Source organism: Stenella coeruleoalba (genome assembly GCF_951394435.1).
Source record: "Stenella coeruleoalba genome assembly, chromosome: 11".
In the NCBI taxonomy this organism is placed as follows: Eukaryota; Metazoa; Chordata; class Mammalia; order Artiodactyla; family Delphinidae; genus Stenella; species Stenella coeruleoalba.
The window spans coordinates 57,311,616-57,322,961 of NC_137157.1; the positions used below are offsets into that span (position 1 = coordinate 57,311,616).

General features: G+C 51.1%; 1 protein-coding gene across 3 annotated transcripts in view; it reads right to left on the reverse strand.

Annotated features, from left to right (window-relative positions):
- ATP23 (ATP23 metallopeptidase and ATP synthase assembly factor homolog) overlaps positions 1 to 6,193 on the reverse strand; it is a 96,628-nt gene extending 90,435 nt beyond the window's left edge. The window contains exon 1 of one of the 3 annotated variants that reach the window (XM_079936699.1): positions 4,176 to 4,245. In XM_079936699.1, coding sequence (XP_079792825.1) covers positions 4,176 to 4,186 — 11 coding nt within the window. In that variant the 5' untranslated portion in view covers positions 4,187 to 4,245. Of the gene's footprint in view, positions 1 to 4,175; positions 4,246 to 6,090 lie in introns of those variants that run through there. The other 2 variants (XM_079936703.1, XM_079936704.1) reach the window with 2 other exon arrangements.
- Positions 6,194 to 11,346: the final 5,153 nt, after the last annotated feature.

The following is an 11,346-nucleotide window of genomic DNA, read 5'->3' on the forward strand; positions in this document are numbered from 1 at the left end:
ACAACTAGAAGCCAGCCATCTAGAAACCAGGAAGCGGGCCCTCACCCGACGCTGACCCTTCCTGCACCTTGATCTGGAAATGGGAATGTGAAAAATAAATTTCTCTTGTTTATAAAGCCTCCTAGTCTATGGTATCATGTTATAGCAGTCTGAACTAAGACATGTTAAAACAGAGGAACAGGTTGGGACTCTAGACTGGAGAGACAAGAGGAGACACGTGGTAGCACCAGGGTCACCTGCTGGCCCCAGGTATCTTTCTTTCAACCCACAGGCTCTCTCTCAAAATACTGCATTCAAACTTTTTCAGCCTCTAGAAAGTCAACGACACCTCAGTTCCCAGCCTGTCCTGTCACAGGGGAGCTAATGTCCAAGGCAGAGCCGGGAAAATACAGGTCTTCAGCTATTCTGTCACTCCTGGCCCGAGTGAGCCTCTAAGGCAAGTTTTGCCGCCATGTCTTTCCCTTTCTGGAATTCCCAGCCAGGACAGAGCCAACTGCTGCTCCCTGAGACATTTTCTGGAATCTCCATATGGTTCTTCACGTAGCTGGCTCATTCCCACCCTTTGGGTCTCCTCTTCAGAGCAGACTTTCTGGACCTCCATCTATCAAAATTAACTACCCCCCTAAGATTACCTTCCATTACCTTATCCTGTTTATTGTGTTATTTACATGCTTATTGTCTCTCTGCTCCACTCAGACTGAAAGTTCCGTAAGAGCAGGGATCTTGTCTTCTGCTCATCACCACACCTTAGCCCCTTTCACAATGCCTGGTATATAGTAAGTGTCTACTGAATAACTGGTGGTCCCCTCTCAGAGTTATTCCCCTTCTCTCTAGCATTTTTAGTCAATTCTTATTTATGAGGTAATTCTTGTATCTTCAAAAGATGCATCAGTCTCCTTTATTTTGAAAACTTATCAATCCTACTCCTTAGCCATCAGCTTATTTTTCCCTCCTTCACCCCAGGCTACCAGGGAAAGATACTTGGCAGTGTCTTATGTGTCGGTTAGGACCTTTTGGTGGAAAGCAACAGAAGACCAACTAAAGGTGGCTTAAACAATGAACAAGTATATCATTTTTCGGGCTTCCCTGGTGGCGCAGTGGTTGAGAGTCCGCCTGCCGATGCAGGGGATGCGGGTTCGTGCCTTGGTCTGGGAGGATCCCACATGCCGCGGAGCAGCTGGGCCCGTGAGCCATGGCCGCTGAGCCTGCGCGTCCGGAGCCTGTGCTCCGCAGCAGGAGAGGCCACAACAGTGAGAGGCCCGTGTACCGCAAAAAAAAAAAAAAGTATATCATTTTTCAGAGGCACACAGGGTTGATTCCACCTTCAATAAGGTCAAGGTTCCACTCAGCTTCTCTGTGATTCTGTGGAGACCCCTGGCCTAGTGGGCTTCCCACCTCATGTCTCATTGACCAGGGTTGTATCACATGCCTAGGCCTAAACCAATCACTGGCAGGGAGGCAGAAGCACCCTGATTGGCTGCTTAGATTGATCAACATTCAACTCCTGTGGCTGAGGGGGGTCCCCTTCCCTGAGTACAGGGCAGGTTAATTCCAGAACAAAATCAAGGCTTACCAGCCCAGAAAAAAAGGTAGGGAGTGGCTATTGAATCTGTGAGCTGCCCAATAACCTTCCAATCAACTGCTTTTCTGCTTAAGTTAGCCAGAGTTGGTTTCTGTGGCCTGTAACCACAGAATCCTGGCTGGTGCAGCTCTGGGGCTGCACAGTGAGGAGCGACAGAAGTGGCATTCATGGCCAGGAGGAGTGATGTCAGCACACAGCCGAGAGGTGGAATAGAACGGCCACACAAGGAGCAGGCGGGAAAGAGCTCTAAGACCCCGGAAACAGCCTGTGGGGTTTTGAGAGCTGCATGATTAGGGCTGAGAGCCAGAGGCTGTATACTTCAAGTGACTTTACTCTGATTGTACCCCCAGGCTATGTAACCTGGGGAAGGTGGGTCACATGGAAGTTCAGTAAATATTGAAGTGGACTGAAGTGACCACCCTCCCTTTTAAAAACTCTATCCTTCCTCAGTGTCCAAGAGGCCATCCATGTAGATGACTGAAATGACTGGCCTTTCCCACCCACCGCGTTTCCTGCAGAAGACTTGAGCAATCACACAGCCCTTTCCCCCCACCTCACATCTCACCCTCCTCAGGGACGTGCCCGCTTGGTGGTTCTGCCCTGAGGGGCTCTCCCACCTCTGGACCCAAGACTCCACTGTCACTCCGACCTGCCTCACCTTCAAACCTGAGCCTCAGACCTGCCCTCTCTGACCTTAAACTCCTTTCTTTCCCCTCCTCCTCTCGGCTGCCCACTCCTCTGAGCCTGCTTTGAAGAACTTGGTTCAGCCCCTGGCACATAATCAACATCTGATTAGTGGTTATCAAGACTATCTCATCCTCTTCTGCCTCCTGGCGAATGGCCTGCCTCAAAGCCAGTCACTTTGTTGCCTCTCCCCTCCCCCCTACCCCCCCCATTCTAGAACGGCCCCCAGCCCCTCACTCTCTCCCTCCCAGCTAGGGGTTACTCCCTGCCTCTCACTACCTCCATCCCTGTTCCTTGCTGCCTTCTCTGCTGATTCTCAGTCTCACCTCACCCAGGCCTCACTGGGGCCCAGTAATCCTTGTTATCTCTGGGGGCCTCCCAATCAGGTCCCCACAGCAGCTCTTCTAAGCTCTGAAGCTCCTCTTCTCCCCTGCTCACCTCCTCCTACAGATAAGCCCCTCCCTCTCTGTCAGCAGGGATGTCAGGCACAGACTGGCTCTACCGTCCACCTCAGGGAGACATCTCAGACTTGTGGTCACAAGATGGTGGAGTAGAGCCCTTGCTGTCCCCTTTTTCTCTCAAAACATCACCCTCAAAACAAGGAGAATCAGAAACAGAAACCCAAACTTCACCTTCAACTAAACTAAGAGACATTAAGAATCCTGAACCAGGCTTCCCTGGTGGTGCAGTGGTTAAGAATCCGCCTGCCAATGCAGGGGACACAGGTTCAAGCCCCGGTTTGGGAAGATCCCACATACCGCGGAGCGACTAGGCCAGTGAGCCACAACTACTGAGCCTGCGCTTTAGAGCCCGTGAGCCACAACTGCTGAGGCCACGTGCCACAGCTACTGAAGCCTGTGCGCCTACAGCCCGTGCTCCGCAACAAGAGAAGCCACCGCAACGAGAAGCCTGCTCACCACAATGAAGAATAGTTGCTCGCCGCAACTAGAGAAAGACCGCGCGCAGCAACGAAGACCCAATGCAGCCATAAATAAATAATTTTTTAAAAAAAAAAGAATCCTGAACTACATCGTATGAAAACAGAAAGTGTATGGGAGAGTGGCAAGAAAGGCAGGCCCAGAACACCCACGAGAAGCAAGTGGACACTCCCCTCAGAGAGGCTAGGAATTGGAAGGAGTGAGTAAACTAGAAGGCAGGGGTCTAAAAGCTGGGGGCTTGTTCAAAGACCTACTTAAAGTGCAATTTGATCGTCAGGAAACTCAGTGGTACCCAGCGCAATGAAGTGATTTATTGTGTCCCCTTCCCCACTCATGCAGGAGACAGGAAGATCGATTCTGGAGATACAGTATTGAAACAGAGAGATTCTGGACTTTGCGGGGGGTCAGGGGGAGAAGAAGGAGTGGGATCAAAAGCTGAGGGAGGGGGCTTCCCTGGTGGCGCAGTGGTTGAGAGTCCGCCTACCGACGCAGGGGACACGGGTTCGTGCCCCAGTCCGGGAAGATCCCACATGCCACGGAGCGGCTGGGCCCGTGAGCCATGGCCACTGAGCCTGCGCGTCCGGAGCTTGTGCTCCGCAACGGGAGAGGCCACAACAGTGAGGCCCGCTTACCACCAAAAAAAAAAAAAAAAAAAAAAAAGCTGAGGGAGGGACTTCCCTGATGGTCCAGCGGTTGAGACTGCGCACTCCCAAAGCAGGGGGTCTAAGTTCAATCCCTGGTTAGGGAACTAGATCCTGCACGCTGCAACTAAAGATCCCACATGCCCCAACTAAAGATCCCACATGATGCAACAAAGATCCTGCATGCTGCATCTAAGACCCGGCGCAGCCAAATAAATAAATATTAAAAAAGAAAGAAAGAAAAGAAGGAAGGAAGGGAAAGGAAAGGAAAAGAAAGAGTGAGGGTGGGATAAAACCATTTTAGGTAGGCAAAAGTCTCTAAACTGTTACCTCCCAGGCATTCTTTCTCAGGAAGCTACTGGAGGATGTGCTTCATCCAAACAACGAAGTAAACTGAGGAAGAGGAAGACACTGGGTCCCTGAAAGAGGAAAAGGGCAAAGTGAATTCTTAATTACTGGCCATGAGAAGTCCCAGGGTGACAGGTGTGCTACAAGCCTCAAGAGCAACGCATCCAGAGAAAAGCAGAAGGATGGAGCACCACAGGACAAATGTCTCCAAGGAGAAACAAAACAGAACCAATAAGATTATATGACAGGTTTGGCCATATGCAAAACTGTACTGAGAAGATGTTTTACAGAGCTGTTGAAGGGTGTGGGAAGATGGAGTCAGAGATTCAAAGAAAACCAAGCAAATAAAAAATGAGGCAATTAACTCCAGGAAAAACAAAAAAGTAGTACAAGAAAGGAAATGTAAACAGAGCACACAACAAAAAGTTATATTAGAAAAGGAAATGGAACCAGCATACTTGCCTCAAAAGTAAACAATATTTTCAAAGTCAATAATGAGATCACTGAACATGGATTTAACCCTAAATTGTGATATAAACATAATGGGAGTGGGAAGAGGGAAAGAGGCAAGGAAGAGAATCAAAAGCCTCATCTACCAAGACAGGGAGTCAACAAATTAGATAAATGAACCCAGAATGGCAGTATATATATTATTTAGAAATAAGGAAGGAAATACCAGAAGACACAGCTAAACGAGTTGAAAGCGGTTGCCCCTGGGGAGTAGGATTAAAATTGGGAGAAACGCCAGTGGGACTTCTGTGTTTATTCCAAGCCCTTTAGAATGACTTGGTTTGTAAGCAATGTGTTTGTATTAGCTCGATAAAAAAAAATTAATTTTATAAAGCAACTATAAAAGGAGGTGTCACATCCTCCACTACAGAATGCCTGAGGAACTCTGTAGACTCAGAGGAGCAAGGGTCTCCCCAACCTCATCCCCTCCCAGATGGGCATTACTCATCAGCTCAGCCCTCTTCTCCCAAATGCACTCTCTCCATCTCCTCCTGCTCTGTCAGCCATTCACAGGGTGGCTGTACTCCACGGTCCAGAACGAGCTTCTGGGACTTCGCATGCACCGGCGCATGCCCTCTACCTGGAAGGTTACTCTTTCCTATTCCACTCTCACCCCAACCTATATAGGATAGTTTAAACTTCAGCCCTCGGCAGAGATAACACTTACCCCATAGCCATCCTTCTTCCCAACCTAGTCTGGGCTAAATGCTCTTCCTCTGTGTTTTCCTACAACTCTGCGCCCCCACTGTCGCTCTTAGCACACTGCTCTGTAAATGTCCCTCACTTGTTTAGCTTTCCCACTAGACTGTAAGCTCGATGAGGGCAGGAATTCATTCTTAATGACTCTAGCTCCAGGTCAGGACCTGTGACTGGTAAAATAGCCGATGATCATGCCAATGGCTAAACACGTGATTCACATTTAGTAAGGGCTCAATAAAGATTTGAAAGAGTAATAAATATTCAGACGCAGACCTCCCCCTCCATCCAAAATATGCCTCCCTCCTGGCATCTCCATTCTACCCTCCATACTCTCCCTCCCCTACAAGGTCAAACTTCTCAGGCAAGTTGGCTGTGGCCAGTGCCTCAACTTCCCGTCTACCCACTCCTGCCTTGACCTCATAAGGCAGCCAAGGCCCCTTCACGGGACCAGGTTCAGCTCCAGGAAAGGGATTTCCAACTGAGTTCACACTAAAATTGACGGAGCACTTCAGAGACTGTCTGCACAGCCCGGAAGGAAAGCACACCCCTCTTAAGTTTTCTTGTCCCCGGGGCCCTAAGTACAGCTCTCAGAGGTCAGGCTGGGTCCCAGGCTACGCAGAGGGGACACGGTTAGCTCTGGACTTGGGCCTAACAAAGACCCTTGGCATTAACTAAGCCAGTCTCTCACCTCCCTATCCATTTTGCCTTGGTGACTCCCGGCCAGTGTTTCCAGTGGGAAAGGCGTGAGCCCCCTGCCTGGGTGCAGGGAGGCCTGGAGGTAAGAAGCGTGAGTACTCAGCACCGGCCAGGCACACAGTAGCCGCTGGAGGGTAAAAATCCGCCTTGCATCACTCCCCAAACGAAGCTGGCCTCCAAGAGGCCTGGGGAGAAGGCACCAGGATCCGCTTCACTGCAAAGCCTCTAGGTCGCCAGCCTAGGTCAGGGGCGTCCTGCCGCCCCACCCCCATCGCGCCACGTGACCTCAAAGGGCCGTCCGGGGTTTGGAATGCGGCAACCTCTGCTTTGCCCCCAGAGGGGCCGGCGGAGCGGCTGCGGAGGGAGGGAGGGAGGGAAGAGGGAGGGAGAAAGAAGTGGCCGCACCCGCGGCTCGGAGGACTGGAGGGGTGGGGGTGGGGCGCGGGGAGGGGGCCCTTCTCTCCTTTCCCCAGTGCGCGCGCTGGGGGAGCGAGGGAAGGAGGTGGTTTGGCTTCGTCCAGGAAACCTGTAAATACGGGCCGAGAAACTCGATCTACTCTTGTCGCTTCCCTATTTAGGAGAAGGGACGGAGCCAGGCGATTAGTGGCTCCTGGGGGCGCAGGTCACGTGGCCTCCCAGGACTAGGTGGGGGGAGGGGAGGCAGTGCTCCCGAGGAACCGGGATCTAGGGAGGCCGAAATCCCGGCCAGGCCCGGCGGCTCCTGTCCCAAATAGTTTCATTTGTCCTTATCTTACACGCTCACATACTGCCTGTGGGGTGGGAGGGTCGAGGGTCTACCCTGCTGCGGGTTCGTCCACGGCACGCGCCCTTTCTGAGTGCTGGGCGAGGTGTGTCTGTCGGTTTCACCAAGCCTCAGTCGGCTCCGGCCTCGTTTGCAAAGCCCGGGTTAGATGTGACCAGACTTCCGAGTTCCAGACTCTTGTGCCTGTGGTGGCCGTCAGGCTCCGAGGCTCCGCTCCGGGTCTGGGACTCCCTGTCCTGGGTGGTGGAGAAAGTGTCTAGGAGGCTGGCGTTCTGCCTCCGAGCTTCCCTGGCTCACTGGCCCGGGAGACCGGCAGTGCCCGGGGAGGAAAGTGCCCAGCGGGACTGGCTTCCAACAGAGCCTACTGTTTGCCACTCTCTGAGGGCATGAGGGGAGTGGAGGAAAAAAGACAGTGCCTGCCCTCAAAGGAGCTTACTCTGGAGTGGGGGCAACCGTCAAGTAAACCAGAATGAAAATACAGGAGCACAGAGAAGCATCTAAGTCCCGCTGGGGACCTGGGAGGATTTGAGGAAGAGGTGGCACTTGAATTGTATGTGAAAGGTTGAGGCGTCATCACACACCGGAGGGGGAAGGGCACGCAGGCAGAAAGACCGGCCTTTGCAAAAGCGTGGAAGCACACGGTGCCAAAGAATCACAGGTGCCTCTTTCCTCCGGACAGAATCACGGGTGAGTGTGGGGAAGGTGTGCGAGATGGGTGGGGTAAGCCACCAGGAGCCAGAGCCAGGCATCTGTGCTTGTTCTGAAAGTCGTGGGGAACTGCTGAATCATTCCATATAGCCAGGATCAGATTTGCATCATCTTCTAGGAGAGCTGGGGATGGATTTGGATTTGGGCCCTAGAGGAGGAGAGAGCTTGATGCCAGCGTCCCCTGAGAGAGAGGTAGTGGGAATGGGGAGAATGAAAAGGCCTGACAAATACTTGCGAGGGGAAGAGCCACTTGGCCTCAGGATGGATTGTGGGGGTGGGTATGAGTGGGGAGGAGGAGTCTTGGGTGACCTCAGGTTTCTGGCGTGGGGAACTGGGCAGATGATGGATGCAGAAGGCAAGCTTGATGAGGATGAGAGTGATATCTATTGAGCACCTCCGGTGTTTCAGGCGCTCATCGCTTTGCATATTATCTCATTTAATCGTCACAGTGCTCTATGAAGTAGGTACTAACATTATCCCCATTTTAAGATGAGGAAACTAAATCAAGAGGCTCAATAACTAAGTGGTAGGGTTGGGATGATGAACATGCCTGCACCTTGCAGAATGCATCATCCCAAATCTGAAGCCCCAGTGAGGTTCCCCGGGCTACTCTACGTAGAAGCTATACTCACCACCACTGGCTCCTCCCTCCCTCCCCAGCCTCCACATCTGGCACCCCCCGCAACTGTTCAGTCACTGTCACCAGATCTGTCTTTGCATCCCACCCCACCTCACCCCCAGGACCTTGCCTGAAACAGCCAGGCAAAAGCCTTGTGACAGGAGGGCACAGGGGTCCGGAACCCGGGTGCTGAGACCCCACCTTCCCAGTTACAATACAAAACGGAACTGAGACTCTGCCAGGAACAATCAGAGAAAGCAAGAACATGGATGTGTTCTGTTTGTAATAAAAATTTTCTTAAAACATTTTAATGGAACATTTCAATGACATCAGAGGGTCAGGAAAGGTCTGTCTCTGCCCAACCCTGTGTTTATTTTCTGTGGGGAAAGGGGCAGGGTTCTGGAGTGAGCGTGCACCTCCCATGGAGGAAGCTCCTTCAGCTATTTCCCTTTCCCAAACCTTGGCTCAGGAACAGCCAGTCCAACCGGAGGAGCCATGGGAGACAGGAATGGCACTCCTTTGAGCCACACCCTCACTACCCCACTGCCTGCACTCAGGTGGCGGTAGGGGCAGGAAGGGGCTGTTGCTTCCAGATTGCCTCTCAACAGCCTTCCGGTAGAGGTAAAGGTAAGATACGGGGAAGAAACAGGTAGGTGACCAGAGATAGTTTGTAAGCTTTCTCTTGGGAGAGGTGTTAGGCCCTGAGAGCCCTGGCCTCAGCTGTCACCCTTGAACCTAATTAAACGGGGCCCACCCAAAGTCACACAACCAGCAACTGGCCCAGGGCCTGGAGGGAGGAGGGTATTTTTGAGGCTGTTTGAGGCAGAAGTTAGGCCTCCCACTTCCCCAACCCCCTTAACTGTAGGAAAGATGCCCATCATGACCCCAGACAGCTTTCTGGGCTAAAGACCTGTAATCTGGGGACAGAGCAGTGAGAAGCCCATGGCATCAAGAGTGCAAGCCCTGCCTGTCTGTGTTCCAGGCTCCAGTAAAGCTGCCATTGCTTTTGTAGTTTCTGGGGGCACAGAGGTGCTCACCAGGCTTCACAGGGACCTTCCGTCGTCTCACTCCTCTGCCCTTGGTTCTATTAGCACCCCAGTGCCTCTGGTCTTAGAAGGGTTCTGTGTGTTTTCTTAAAAATGAACCTTTCTTTGACCTCAGAGCAAGAGGTGCTTGAGGGCCACCTCCTCTGTATCTTTCAGGGACAGCTAGAGCCGTACACACGGAAGGCGTCCACAGCACACAGAGATGAAAGCAGTGTGGTTCCAACTATGGGTCACAACCTGGTGGTGGGTCATGAGATCCATTTAGAGAGTCATGACCAGCATCTTAAAAAAACAGAATACAATAAATAGAAAGTATCAGAGTGCATGCACATAGCAAGGATAAGTATTGTCCCATGAAACTTTTGTTTCAGTTATCTCACAACAAAAAATGTATTTCTTGCTGTGTGTCTTACTGAACCCCTGGTTCAGAGCACTGGTTAAGACATAGACTCACAAATACATAAAGAAAGTCTGCCTGCTCTGTGTCAGGCACTATGCTAGATCCAAAATGAATAATACAGTCTTAATCCATCTTCTGGTGGGGAAGTCTGTAAGCAAACTATCTGCAAGAAATGATGCTAAGTGCTCTGAGAGAGTACGTAGGAGGCTATAAAGCTCTGGCTTGAGAGTGGGTATCTGGGAGGGCTTCCCAGAGGAGGTGATGCAGTCAGAGTTCTTAGCAAGAAAAGACAGTGACCAAAAAAAAAAAAGAAAGGACAGTGACTAGGTTCTGGTATCTCCTCCATCTTATAGATAGGAAAGGAACTAGGTGAAGTGTCAAGATTCAAGTCTTAAAGTCAAAAGAGAACTTCTAGGGAGTTCCCTGGCAGTCCAGTGGGAGTCAGCGCTTTCACTGCCGTGGGCCCAGTTTCAGTCCCTGGTCCGGAAACTAGGATCCCGCAAGCTGCGTGGCGTGGTCAAAAATAAATAAATAGATAAATAAAAAGACAACTTCTAGTCCTGCCTCCTCTTCTTAACAAGCTGTGAGACCTTAGGTGAGTCAGTTAACCTTTCCAAACCCTGTTTCCTCATCTACAAAATGGGCATATCTGCTCTGTCAATCTCGAAGCAATAAGAGATCAAATGTGACAGAAAATGTATGTGAAAAGTACTTTGTAAACTATAAAAGGGGGAGGGATTGTCTCTATGGAGGAGGAAAATTACAGTGTAGAGAGGTGAAGTGTCCCGCCCAACACTACAGAGTGGGATGGGAGGGGTGGGGGGGAGCAGGTACCCCTCAATCCTCAGTCCTCAGCTCCTGCCTGCACTCCCCCCTCCTCCCACCGCAGCAGCTTAACTACCCCACTAGAGGGTGGGGGGAGGGCCCCAAAAGGCCCCCTAGCAACCTATTAAAGATTTACCTCAAAAATCCTTTTCTATTCATGACCTTTCGACCTTCTGACAAAGATGGGAGGTAAATATGTGAGAACTCCTCCCTTTCCCCTTCTGTTAATGAATTAGGATCTACCCAAACTCAGTGTTTAAAGTTACATAAGCATCATTCAGATCTGTACCAGCTACTTTCATTTTGGAAAAACTGCATTTCCATTAAAATGGTGTTATATAAAAAGGTTTTATGTATGTATGTGTAGGAACAGAAGGAACAGGTACACGTGAGCACTGTGAAGGCACACAGGCACATACACATCACAACCTCACCTGTCCTTATGGGGAGCAGGTGTTTGATAGTTCCTGGTGAGTTAAGATGTGACCCGCTTGCTTGTCCTCCAACCCCCAGTGAGACCTGGTGCATGTTGGGCAATGGGAACTGCAGCAGGAAGGCCATCAGCTGCCCCCACCCCCCCAGGGACCAGAAAAATCCTGACCTTCCTGAAAGTTCCTTCCTTGGCAGGGTGAGCTCCATTGAATCATAAACTACGGGGGTTGGAAGTAGCTCAGAAGTCACCCAGTGCAATCTCACTGGACAATACTCTCACCAGCCTTGACGTGAACAGCTCCCTTTCTCCCAAGGCAGCCCGTGTCACCTGTGGACAGCTGTAGCTCACTGGAAAAGACCTGATACTTAGCTGAAACCTGCCCTTCTGGAGCTCCCACTTCTTGGGAACAAATGTGTATCCCTCACCTAGTATCTTGAGCCGGAGGCTCACGAGA